Here is a 14064-nt window from a genome sequence, read left to right on the forward strand (position 1 = left end):
AAAAGTTGTCCATCTTTCCAACAGAAAGTTTTGCCTGGACCAACGTAACGTGATAACAATGTAACGTGATTACGTAATTCCGTAAGGTTCATGTTCAGCCAATCGACTACTTTGACGTCATCGGCAGTTGACGGACCCCGAGCCGATCTTGCACCCGAGCAGATCTTGTACCGACACCGGGAAGGACAATGTGTGTCTCATAACAGTTCAAATCCATCCTCATTCAGAAAATACCACTTAAAAAAACGGAAAATTTGTAAAAAAGATAAAATGGCAAAAGTACTCATGCTTTGTCCATTCATTGTAAATCCTAACCTTGATCATTCTTTTGACATGATGAGGGTATATTTATTTAACATTATAGTTAGAGTCATGGCTCTATATTAAAGGCATAAAACTCATGTATTATAAAATAATGTAATTGCATTCTTGTGTCCATGGAAACTCTCACGCAAATCTGAATAGAGAAAAATGGGTTGAGATGTTAAAAAGACAAACTCACAGCGAGGAGATAAGTTTCGTTTTTGGTTTAACCACATTGAATTAATAACGGACACTAGGGGGTGGAAAATGCAAGCAAAATTTCCTAGAATCCTTTAAAGTCTGCAAGATCAACGGCTGTTTACCTACAGGCTCAAAATGTCGAGAAGAACTTTCTCCTGAAGAAATTTCTCCTGAGACCTGTCAAACATGAGAAGCTGTTGGACAAAAGTGGATTCCCATATTTAAAGAGACTGCTAGAATTCAGTGATAGGATGGCCAGCTCAGTCCCTGGGGGAATAGTGCAGGAACCTCATCAGATGACCTGAAACCCACATGCATGTCCTAAATGTTAGTAATTATTGTTGGATCCAAAACCTGACTATGTGCTGCAGGTTTTTCTTGCATATTATAAAGAATGGACAACACAAATATATGTCGTCTTTCTGCAGTATTTATGCTGTTTGAAAGAGTTTCATCTGAAAGATGGTGGATTTTGGATGTCCTGTTTTGCTGATCACATTGCACCACCTGCAATTCACGGTTTAGACTTGTCTGTGGGGTCTCGAGTCCTCCACAGGTCTAGACTAATTTGTGTGGTCTGAACTCCTCTGTGGGATCAAGAGTCCCAAGTATAGTCTAGTGTCCTTTTTAGGATCTGGACTTCTGTGTCAGGTCTAGATGCCTCTGTGGCGCCTATACTCGGCTTTAGGATCTGAACTTGTGTAGTCTGGACTCCTTTGTAAGGTTCAGACCTCCTCATTAGGATTTAGATTCCAATGTGATATCTGGACTCTTTTGTAGGGTCTGGAATCCTCGACTAGGTATAGAGTCCCCCGCTGGGGGCCATACCCCTTCATAGAATCTGGACTTAGTAGTGTTTAAATAAATTAATCTCTAAGGTCAAGATTCCCCTCTAGGCTCAAACTTAGTGCCCAACATCTCTCATAGGATCTAAACTCCTCTGTGGGGTCTGGATTCCTCTTTAGCGTCTGGACTTTGTGGGATTTAGACTTCTCTCAGGAGTCTTCTCTTTGGGGTCTGACTGTCCTCATTGAGTCATATATTCATACAAGCCTAATAAATCTGAGCCATGCCCATTCAACTTGTATCTGCCAGAACAAAGCCCATGGTTTTGGGTCAAACAACTTTTATTACATGCTGTAACTTGACCCACCAAAGCCACCGTATCTCACAGAGCCATACTCTTATCACCATTTAGCTAAATAAGTCAAGATCCAGAAGATCCGTCTAGACTTTAGAAAACTACCTTATTCATTAGAGGCTCTTCTTTTGTTTATTTTTAATATACAGATGGTGTTTGATTTAATTAAATATTGGTGGTGTGTTATCTTTTTTTTGTTTGTTTTTTTTTTACTGAGTGTTACTTGGTGCTGCATTGGGTTTTAAGCTATGGGTTTACTTTTTCCCCAAATTAAATAGTAGTAAATTATAGGCGATGATCTTTAGGAATCAGACGATTTTGCCCTGGTGGTAATCTACATAAATGTGAGCTGGTTTCCATACATAAACCAACCTTTTCTGCACCAGTACAGATGGCCTTTAGTTTGACGGGTCAATTTGAAGTGTGCTTTGGGATTTTTGGGTACAAAGGTTTCACACCGCTTTAGTGAGTTAGTCCTTTACTGAGTTGTATCAGCCAGTGATTTAAATTCTAGTTGATATTTTATATCTTGATTCTGGCATGGTCATAATGTAAAAGTTAAATAAAATAATATAAAAACTGTTCTCAAGGTTTGGTGATTAAAGGAGCAATATGTATGAATTCTAGAGTTAAATAATCAAAAAATAGTTTAATGTCTCAATCGTGTTGGAAGGAAGGTTACATTAAACAGATTTCCTTCTCAGCCGGCTGGGAGGTTGTCATTTGTTTCTCCTTTCAAAAAAAGTTAAAGAGGGACGTAGTACCTGTTTACAATCAATAAGACCAGAGATCAGGTTGCTAAGTGTGACCTGAGCAAATGCTGCAGTACTGAAATTTGTAATGCAACAATGGCAGGCAAAAATCGTTTTGTTTAAAGAACTGAAGCCAGTAAACAGGAGCGATCCAAATGTTGTCTCTTGTTCTCCCAAGAATCCACAGCATCCATTTGTTTTACTCCAATGTCAGTGAAGCAGGCTAGAAGCTAACTTTGAGCTAACAATGCTAACAGTGAATTAGAAGCAAAATAGTCAGCTCTAAAATATTTGAAGCTATTTTTTCAATTACTAACAACTCGATATTATAGTAAAATGTATGTGTTAAGGGAATAATGAGTCAATTGGGGCGTTTTACTTTAAAGAGTAATTCAGAACTATAACTGCAATCTAACAGAACGACAGCAAACAACCACACTTCCTCTAATGCTGGAGAAATATTTCCATAATAAGTATAGTAAGTGCTCCTTAACATAAAACACCCGAGAGTATTAGCACCAGATTTGACAATATATTTATCCACTTGTCAATTTACTGTGTATGACTCTTCTTCGCCTGTCATCTAGAATATTCTAACTGGCAACAGCCATGAAATTCACGAAACTAAACGAAAGTAATTTTCGCTTATAAAATGACCTGCAGTAACCAAATTTGACCACTGGATGTCATTGTTACTTCATTCTTTATTCATTCATGTTTAGCAAGTAGAAGTTTGTAGATTCCAAAGAGCAGAACTTTGTCAAGTTGGTAATTATACTGTTCAAAGGCTAGGCAGAACCTGTGTTCTGAATGGACTTTGTGGGAGAATTTACAAATCGCCATTTCATGGCAAAGTCAAGAAACTCATTTATTTAAAGGGATATTCCACTCCTAAGTAAAACGTAGTCTATTGCCATATTCCCCAGAGTTAGGTAAACAGCCCTTTCAGTCTTCTAATCTGGCAGTTTTAAATTTGCTTGGCATAAACAATATAAGTGATCATTAGGTGTGGAAAAATTCATGAAAAGTACTCGATAATGATTCTACCATTTCTTGGTGGACTCTATAATCACACTGGCTACAAATGAAAACACTGGGTAAAAGTAAGGAATTACAGTAGCCAATTTAGACTTGGGACTAAATTATAACAAAGCACTGCTGTAAACCTCAGCTGCAATGTGCAAGGACATGATGCAGCAGCCCTAAAAGACACCTACTTTATCTGTAATGTACTCTGCCATTTTTAGATGAACTTACTATGATGTTACTTCAAAAACATTACTGGGTATAAGCCTAGTAGGTGTCTTTTTGATTTTATATGATTGAAATGCTAGTTGTTACCATTCACTTACATTGTTTATTCTTAGATAAAGCAAGCTGTTAGATTAGGCGAATGACTTGGCTGAAAACAACATGGTTTTTCCCCACTTATCTAACTCTGGGGGAAATGGCTACAGACTAAATTTCACATAGGTGTGGAAAATCTCTTTGAGCCCATCTTAATATCAGGTGGATGCTTTTATCTAAAATACAGTGTCTCTGTTATTTACATGGAGTTTCTTCTTTATCTTAAAGATCTGGAGTTCTTTTTGTTCAAAATAAAAGATGGAAAGAGTTTGGTGTGTTTGTCAGAGTTTCAGATTCCGCTGAGTGAAGTGTTTTCCTCGCTGCAACCCAGCATCAGAGGTTCTATTTGATTCTTACAGCGAAACTCAACTCTGTGTTCTTCACAAAATATCTACACACAATCCAGTTTATTTATCTTCCATTTAAGTTCAGTGAAGTCAGATCAAAAATGATCTGATTCGACTTTAAAATATGGTCTGATTTATTCCAAGTAATTTTGTTTAATCATTAAAGTGGTACTTTCTTACTTATATTTTTATTACATTTGCAGTGGTATGTAATAGGAATGAATGCCTTCTAAGTCATATTGGGGGGGGGGGCTGTTTCATGAACTAGAAGTGAGCTATAAATCACAGCTAGTTTTAGAGTCGTATTTCCTGATATTTGGACATCTCACCTCTGATTGGCTAACAGCAACACAACTGCAGCTGACTCTGTTTGTTTTGCAACACTGATGTTTTATCGCTACAAATAACACAAGCCTGAAGGAGTTCTGCCATACTGTGAAGTCGCTATTGCTAACGATTAACTTCTAGTAGTCGAGTAGTTCTCCGCTGTTTCCTGTATGCTAAAACAACAGCCTTCCCCATCATGAGTCAAGCTGGGTGAGTTCATGAGCAATAAATCTGCCATGAAAATTTATGGAAGAACAGACAACATAGGAGAAAAGAAGAAATATGGTAATAACACGAATACATGGACATGAACATGAATACGTAGACGCCCATTGGGCAATGAAGAGCGTATCTGCTTCACCGCCATATTGGATAGGTGCCTCACTCTCCAAACTCAACCGGAGTCAATGCTGAGTGGGCAACTATGCCCATATTTTGTAGAGTCTATGTTTGCAACAGCCGGCGCACTGTTAAAAACAGATCACGTAAGACTTTTCCAGGACTTTTCTAGCCTACCTGTTGGGATTTTATGTTAAAAAAATTCTACTTATGTTATGTAATAATATTTATGTTTTAACTACCATTCCACACCATGTGTCTGATTTTGTAAAAAAGTATAATAAAACGTGTTTTTAAGTTGGGTAAACATGTTCCTCAGTAAATGCACTTGGGACAAATAGAGACCCGTCCACTATGGCGGCCACTCACTAAGGCAGCTCCGATAGGCAACGCAAGTCCATGCGGCGTCTACGCATATGATGTCTGTGCACACACACACATTGCACTCAAGCATGCACATAAACATTAAATGCAGTAACTCAAGCAGAATATAAGCATGCTCAGGGAAATTAACTAATATTTTTGCAAGACAAGCGCTTGTGGCTCCTTCTGTATCCACTCCTTCACAAATCAAACAGTATTATAGGTACACTGGAGCCAACAAGCCAAGTTCAGAAGGGTGAAGCAATTACAATTTGTTAGTGCCTCAGCCAATCTGAAGATGGACACACCAGGGACAGTGAGAAATAAACATGTTTCTCAGTGTGTCCAAAATTAATTAGGTGGTTGGAAGGCACTTCACACAGTAAACATTTTAACACAGTTCAGTTCATTAAGCCAATCAGTAAAAAGTTTCCTATATAAGGAACCCAGCAGATTGCATCGAGTCCCTGACTAGTTGTGTCAAAGACACAGTCACAGCAATCCCCATCCTAAGGAAGCATGTAGCAACAGTGGAGAGAAAAACTCCCTTTTAACAGAAAGAAATCTCCAACAGAACCTGGCCCAGTATGCGCAGCCATCTGTTGTGACTCATTGGGGTTTGAGAAGACAGAGCAGACACACACATGCGGACGCGACACACACATGCAAAAAGGCAGAACCACTTGCACACACATACAAACAAAATATATACCAAGTAGTGTTTCTATGGCCGCATACATTGCAGTTTATTAGTTGAGATTCTATTTCAGAACAGATAAGCTTTATTGTCTTTATCTTAGTGAATCTATAATTAATTCAACAGGTGAACTAGTAGTAGCACATTCCATGTTAAAGAAAGTAAAATGTTATTATCAGGAGAGTGAGAACGTTTAAGTGATTGGCCCCTCCATGAGGCCACCACAGCTCAGCAGAACATCATTGTAGCTTATTCTGAGGAGAAATACACTTAGAGAGAAAATAAAGTTAACAGCTGAGCAGATAATGCAATTAGAAAGTAGTGGTAGAAGAAAGTAGTTGAGTGTGGAAAGTGGCCAGTATGTCCTCCAGCAGTCTAAGCCTATAGTAGCATAACTACAGAGAAAAATCTGGATAACCTAGCCTTTTAGATGGAGGCATGTTGGAGGCAGGGCAAGGGAGAGCCGTCTTTACCGACTGTACACTCCACCTCCCTCTACTCCCCCACTTGTCCAGATTTGGGATAACATCAGATTTTAACCATAGGCCCTATCAAATAAAAATGTTTTAGACCTAGTCTTAGAAGTGGACAAGGTGTCTGCCTCACGGACTAAAGCTGGGAGCTGGTTCCACAGGAGAGGAGCCTGATGACTTAAAGATTTGCCTCCCATCCTATTTTTAGATATTCTAGGAACCACCAGTAAACCTGCAGTCTGAGAGTGAAGTGCTCTGTTAGGAACATATGGAACAATCAGATCACTGATGTATGCTGGAGCTTGATTATTAAGACCTTTATATGTGAGAAGAAGGATCTTAAATCCATTCTGAATTTAACAGGCAGCCAATGTAGGGAAGCTCAGACAGGAGAGACATGATCTCTCTTTTTAATTCTCATCGGAACTCTAGCTGCAGCATTTTGGACAAGCTGAAGACTTTTAACTACATTCTGTGGACTTCCTGATAATGAGAAATCAAAAATTATAATCTTCATATTTTATACACAAAAAACTACCATTTTGCCATTTTCCACTATTTGTTTTAATTAATAAAGAATTTCTCCCCCATAACCACAGAAAAAATGTTCACTCAAACAGCAATTATTGTCACTTTCCTAAAGTATAACAACAGATTTTTGTGTGTAAAAAAACAAGTAGAGTTCGAATTACAATTAGCTTATTAACAATTTATCTCCATTTCAGTTTTGTGATTTATCCCATTACCAGGTTGAATAGAGGCTGTTTACAACAGCATGCAAAAGTTTGTTTTTACAGTAATGATAACTATGTAGGAGAACAGCTAGGTTCTCTGAAGACTGGATTTGTCTTTCCTCTAAGAAAAAACATCTATAAACAAACATGTAATGCTGTGGCAGAAATCCTTTTCATCTCAATAAAGATTGGAGCTGAAAAGTAAAATCTGGACAAAACATTTATAAAAAGTTATAATAAACTCATTTACCTTCTTGTTTCAAACCATTTTAATGTGCAGTGTGACAAAGTGACAGATGTAATTTAGTGAGGTGCAAAACAAAATGTATTTCATCAAGTTAAATTTGGCATGTTTAAATTTTATGTTCATTTGACGGCAGCTATGGCTCTATGCTGATCCAAGGGTCGATTCCAGCTTTCGCACCACATGTTAAAGTTTCCCTAGGCAAGGCATTACATGTGCATCCCACCCCTTTCTTTGTCTGAAGCCGGGCGTACACTGTGCAACTTTTTCACCATTTTGAGCCGATTTTCCTCTCATGCGAGAATCTTTGAGGTTAGTGCAAGTTTTACGTTGTGAAGTATACAGGAGGTAATGAGAAGCGATTAACACCTCACGACCATCAATAGTGCGGTCGCACGAATATCAAACATGTTTGACATTTTGCTTGTTTCTTTTGAGGGTTTTGTACTGTTAAAGCAGTGCTATGACCCAAAAGTACCAAAACTGCCCCCACAGCGCATGTGTCAACACGGCTCACCAGCTATTTTTGTATCAACGCACATCGTTTGGTTTTTTTTACACTTTTCTCTGCACATAATGAAAAAGTCTTCAGACTTGAAGATCCGACATGTTGCTACCAGACGTACAGTGTGAGCAGTCAGGTCACATCAGAGAACTGGGTCATACAGTGTGAGATGGAGCTGAATGCTACGAGTAAAAGAGACTCAGGCCCTGTCCACACGTAGCCGGGGATCTGCGGCCTGTCATCCACACGAAAACGGATCTTTTTAAAAACTCCGGCCAAAGTGAAGATCTGCGTTTTCTCTGTTTTGGGTGTCTGCGTGTGGACAGACAAAACCGGAGTTTTAAGGTCCGCAACGTCACTTTCCGCGACAAAAAATGCTGACATCACGTGTGCGACCTGTGTTTACACTAGCCGACATCATGGAAGCCCTCAGAGCTGCGCTCTGTCACTACCCGATCCATCAATTGTCCAAGCGCTTTTTGCTTGTTTGTTTTTGCAAGCGGAATTACTGCTCCTTGCGGAAGACCACAGACGAAGGACGAGGTTAAGAACGGGGGAAGTACTGCCGCCTACAGGTCTGGCATGTCCTTAACAACGTATTTATCCGGGTACGTGTGGACAGAGTTTGTTTTTAAAACGCGGTGGTGTGGATGCAAGTTTTTGGAGGGGCGGATATTCGTTTTTTTAAAAACCCGGCTACGTGTGGACTAGACCTCAGTGTAAGCCCGGCTCAAGTCTGCAAAATGTTATTGTTCATTCAGTGGTTTAAATATTAAAATAAATGTTTGGTCTTTAAGTATTACCTATGCAGAGATCAAGTTCATACTTCCTCTTTCAAAAGTTTACATCAAATTAAATTTTAACCAGGCCCTTTTACATGCCACCGTAACTCTGTCTGATACATTCAGTTACCTGAGCTTCATCGGCATCCCAACACCATCAGGAATGGACCAGAGAAACAATCTGCTTGGTCTGTTCAGAATCTGGACCTTGGCACATCTTTCAGGCCATATCTCTTGTCTTCTTCGCTGCCGTGTTACGAATGGTGGATGTAGTCTTTACAGTGGTGGAAGACTTGCTGTTCTCAGATGCAGTGGATGTGCCCTTTTTGCTGCCTTGAACTATGTCTGACGCAAGAATTTCCCTCTTCTGGAAGACACACCCTCCCTCTTTAATCTGTTGCTGTATATTTGCTGGATCTTCAACCATCAGGAATTGTTGGGATCCTGATACATCTCTTGTCATTAGCAGTCCTTCTTGAATGAAGCCAGCCTGGCTCCCATTAAACATTTTTACTGAACCATCTGGGGCCTTACTGCCAATGACCATCATAGTTTGGGTCCCAGACAGGTTTCCAGCATTTACCAAGTTGATGGTGTTTCCATGATTCCCACTGTTGTCCATTAGCACTGTACTAAAGCCATGGACCGGTGGACTGGACATCAGTGGCTGGCCTTGAACAAAGACACTTTGGGAAGGTATAGTTTCAGGGCCAGTAACCAGCAGCATGTCTTGAAGGTTGGTGGCAGGTGCCTCCGCCATTATCACAGCGTTCTGCAAGGATGGCTGAACAACATAGTGCATGGGCTGCAGAACAGGTGTGGTGGTGTAGTAGATAGGCTGCTGCTGCTGCTGTTGTGCAAGGAGCATTTGACTTTGAGATCTCATCCCTAAATTTGCAGAGCCCATTTCCTCCTTCACCATGGCCATGTTTTCCTCCATCATTTGAGATTGCTCAGCTGTTTCTCTCACCATTTTGCGTTCTGTTTGGAGGTTGGTTGGCAGCAGTGTTGATGGATGGGATGGCTGCTGATGACTTACCAAATGGGATTGTGATGTTTGGATCTTAGGTACTGAAGCATTAGGCAGAGAAGTGACCACTTGGTTCACATCATTCAAGACCGTGCCACCTCCACATATCTCAGCAAGAGTCTTGAACTTCAGTCCAAGATTGTCCAGGAACTGCAAGTCGTTGTCACAACCAAGTAAGCTGTCACTGCTAAGGGAGCCAGGAACGGATTCACAATCCTCATAGGAATGCACCTGACAAGTGTCGTCAGCCTCATAGTATAAGTTGTTGACTTTCTGCAATGAAAATACATTTATTTGTTTTACTATAAAATACGTTTAACAGAGACAAAACAGCAGACTATAAAATTGCACCGATCAGTTTGGTTTCCCATCATAACAGTTCTTATGAGAGTGTGTGTGTGGGGGGATTGGTGGGGGGTGGGTGGGGGGTGGGGGGTCAGTGTTGTTTTCGTTAATTAAAACAATGACAAATTTATTTCATTGACCCCCCTTTTTCTCGTAACAAAAACAAGATGTGATGCAGGGGCGTGTCCAGGGAGTGGCCTGGGGTAGCACATGCCACCCTTGGAATCTGACTGGCCACCCCAAGTGCCACCACACTAATTTACCTTTGAATAGGCTTTTCATTGTCCACAAAAGGCTTGGGGGTAAAACAAAAAAAAGCATTAACCATTGGTGCCAATCATGCACAAAGTTGTGCCTCACCTTGGCCACCCCATTTTAAAAGATCTGGACACGCCACTGATGTGACGAGCTAAAAACAGCTCATTGGTGACTAAAAAAATGACAGGACGTGTGGGAGTTTTTGTTGACGAGCTGAGACTAGACAAAAACCATGCTCAAAATGCAAATTTCTGCCTGTCTCACAGGGCTGGCCCAAGCCTTTGTGGGGCCCTAAGCAGGTTTCTCTTTGGGGCTCCCCATACCAGCAGCACCAGATTCATCATAGGCTGCTCCATTTGTGTAACATGCCCTCTATCACTGGAGTCTTTTGTAATTAGCATGCATCATACAGATGTCATTATGGATATTGATTTTAATGTTACCAAAGCAGCAAACCAACAAAAGCACTCCTAATTAATTTTCATTTTGAAATGCAGAGTGTTATTTAAATCTGGTATATTAATTCAACTATTTGAAAGAAACATCAGCTGACAAACACTGACTTTACAGTAAAACAAAGTTAGGTTTTCTATCCTTTGTTTCCTAAAATTAGACACTTAAGTAAAATGTGCTGAACTACAAAATAAAATAAAATTACAAGATTGACATTTTTTCTGGTGAAATATTATTTTGTTTGTATGATTTAAAGTTGATAAAACATTTTATTATCTTGTCATCTTAGTACTGTAACGGAATGAAATGACTGTTTTCCACCTAAAAGTCGTTTTTCCCTCTCCTCAGCAGGAACTAATCTGCATGAGATATTGCTCAAGGTCTCATGCATTTGCTTCTAAACTGTTTTCCTTTCCAGCCCAAGAGAAGAAAGAAGAAGAACTCTTTCCATTTTTAATCAAGCCAATCAAACAAACTGTTAGTCAATAATAAGATGTTGACCAATCTGTTAAATGACAATGTTGTGATTAGTAAGTTTTACTGAGTAATATGACTTTAATCTACCTGCACTAGACATCCTGATACACGTAATGTAAACGCATGACACATTGCTTTTACGCATCCAATCGGAACCTTCCTTTCTGAAGCGTGGCATAGTCTCTGTGGTGTTTATAAATCTGTCCAACTTTGATTGGACCATAAATCAAAACATCCAGATTAATAAAACCAGTCCCACGCCATCTTAAGTTCAGTTCATCTCATTCTAAGAGAAGTATCGGACCGACCACCCGGACTTCCTTTTTAAGCAAAGAACCACCAAGCTGGATAAAATCTGTTGCATTTTACCAACCAAGCAACGGTTCCTTTCAGAATAAAAGCTGAACTCACTGACCCTCCGGGTCCATCTGACGCTGTCAACCAACTGTCGCTTTTTACCTGGAGACAATCCAAAGACTAGTCTGTCGTACTGCTGACGCTGTTTCATCAGCTCCGGTACTGAAAGGGGGGTCCGAGGACCTGGCATTCTGGATCTGTACGGAGGTCCCATTTTAAGGGTATGTGTGGAGCGACAAAATGGCATCTCGTGTGTTTATGAAACTCCAATCATAGCTTAAGAGCAAAACATCACAACATCATTCAGACTTGCTTCTCCGGATATGAGAGTTCTGATTACAACATCACTCACACATACACCATTCGTCTCAAGTCTCATTCACACCAAGATCCATCCATCCACTTAGAATTTAGAGTTAGTCTTGTTTAAAATTGTTTAGAAATAAATCTTCTTAAACGTTTTAAAGGTGACTCTCTCTCTTCTCTTGTCTCTCAGTTAATACGAAGTGTTACATAATCCCTGCAATATAAAGTTCCAATCTTCTGGTTAAAATTCCCCAAAGATCCATAAGATTGATTTCATATTTACTATGGAATCTCATGTCTTATGGTTCGTTAAATAAATGTAAATTTAACCCTTTACAGTACTCTTGGAGGCCCCCTGGTGGTGCAGGGGCTCAAAGCAGTCACTTAATTTGCTTGTGCCGACTCTGCTTCTCACAAAAAGTAAAAGTAACAGCGCTTTGTGTGTGTGTGTGTGTGTGTGTGTGTGTGTGTGTGTGTGTGTGTGTGTGTGTGTGTGTGTGTGTGTGTGTGTGTGTGTGTGTGTCACAGCTGCAGCTACAGCACACATTCTGCTAAGCAGACCAGCATCAGCAGCTGATTGAAGTTGAACACTTGTAAAGAAGATGGGGCAGCGCCAGTTATACGGACCTGGTTAGGAGTCGGATGTCGAGCAGAAAAACATCCTCAGAAAAATATGCTGGGCAACAGTAAAGTCGTATCTATGTTAATGGCTTGTTAGTGTGAATCCCCTACATGCTAGTTCATTTATTTTTTTAATACGACGAACACACAGACTTAGACTTAGACTCGTGATTTAGTTGGAACTAATTTCCCTCTGCAGTTGAAACATTTCTCTTGTTAATTAATAAAGCATGAGTCTGAAAGCAGCTTCGCTCTCTCCTGCTCTGTGCTTCCGGCGTGCACAGAGGTCAGACCCACACATTGTTGCAATTCAAACTGGGACGTGAAAATCTAATGATCTGAAGGCTGGTGTACATTGGACTGTGTTGGTGATAGCTTTAGTGTTTTGGACAAACAGACAGAAATGACTATAGGTGTTCAGATGAATTCTTACATTGTTGAAGATGTCCTTCAAAATGTTGTCTGACAGAGAATGACCCAGTGAATGGCCCCCTGATTCTCTTCTTTGAGCCATATGGTATGTGCCACTTCCTGATAGGTTCATGATTTGTTCTTGTTCTGACTCTTTAATGAGGCCCCACTGTTCTATTCTGTCGTTACCGTCTCTGTAGTTATACTCTTGTCGTGCGCCCAAATTGTTCACATTCGTGAAACTGTCATACTGAGATTCTACCAGTTCTTGTTTACTTGTCAAGAGTTTCTGAACTGGGTTGGGTTTGAACACACCATCCAAGTCCTGCCAGAATAGAACAAAGAGTTTATTAGATGTTTTTATATTAAAGCAGCTAATCACTTTTACCAGTTAATATTTTCTAAACAAGTCAAGGGTTAAAATATATCGGAAGACAGTCTCACCAGAAGTCCTCGGCCCTCAGTTTGGTAATTAATGAGATGCGTCTTAGGGTCGAAAGGTAGGTCAATAAAAGGCTTGCTGGAGTTACAGTTGCACGCTAGCAACAATATCGGAATGACTGTAAAGGGAAAATATGGTTAAGTTCTACTCAAAGACAAACAAAATTGTGTGTTGCTTGTTTTCCAATCATAAGAAACATACAAAGCACATCCTTTCAACTAAAAAAAAAAACTAAAAAAACAATACACTTCTTAAGGTTAATTATTATCTATTTACGCAGTACATTATAATCCTGAGCTGAAACAGAGATTCCATGTCCCCTAGCTTATATCAACCTGGTTCTGTGTCCGATGGCCTGCACCAGAAAGACTTTACAACTTTTTCAGTACCAGCGAGACTGTGGGTCCTCCAGCCTGTAACCATAGACACTGACTCTGCAGGCCACATTTACATCTGGGTGAACTTGGAGTGGACCGGGTTGGGTCAGCTCATCCCTGCCTGGCCTGGTTTTGTTCCCCCTTAAACTAGTAAACAGAGGTGGCTATGACCAGTGTTGCTTTTGGAGACTCTGACAAGAAGCACACAGCTTCCTACTGTCTGAGCAGCGGTGCTGCAGTGGGCTCCTTTTACAGCAGTCTGTCCTCGTGCTCCTCATGCTCCTGCGGCTGAAGCAGCTGGTCTGAGCTGCAGTCAGAGAAGATGTTCACCCCACTGCATCCAGACCGAGAATGTAGGGAGCAGGCGCTAGATGATTCTATCCACCAATCAGAGGTTCCCTCAAATAGGTAAACATAATCTTAAACCAGCCA

General features: G+C 40.3%; 1 protein-coding gene across 1 annotated transcript in view; it reads right to left on the minus strand.

Annotated features, from left to right (window-relative positions):
* Nucleotides 1–8634: 8634 nt before the first annotated feature.
* LOC107387430 (desmoglein-2.1) overlaps nt 8635–14064 on the minus strand; it is a 25359-nt gene continuing 19929 nt past the window's right edge. The window contains exons 12-14 of the mRNA XM_054749556.2: nt 13258–13373; nt 12836–13138; nt 8635–9858 (exon numbers count right to left, since the gene is read on the minus strand). Coding sequence (XP_054605531.1) covers nt 8776–9858; nt 12836–13138; nt 13258–13373 — 1502 coding nt within the window. The 3' untranslated portion in view covers nt 8635–8775. The remainder of the gene's footprint in view (nt 9859–12835; nt 13139–13257; nt 13374–14064) is intronic.

The sequence above is a fragment of the Nothobranchius furzeri genome, chromosome 16, assembly GCF_043380555.1.
Source record: "Nothobranchius furzeri strain GRZ-AD chromosome 16, NfurGRZ-RIMD1, whole genome shotgun sequence".
NCBI lineage: Eukaryota > Metazoa > Chordata > Actinopteri > Cyprinodontiformes > Nothobranchiidae > Nothobranchius > Nothobranchius furzeri.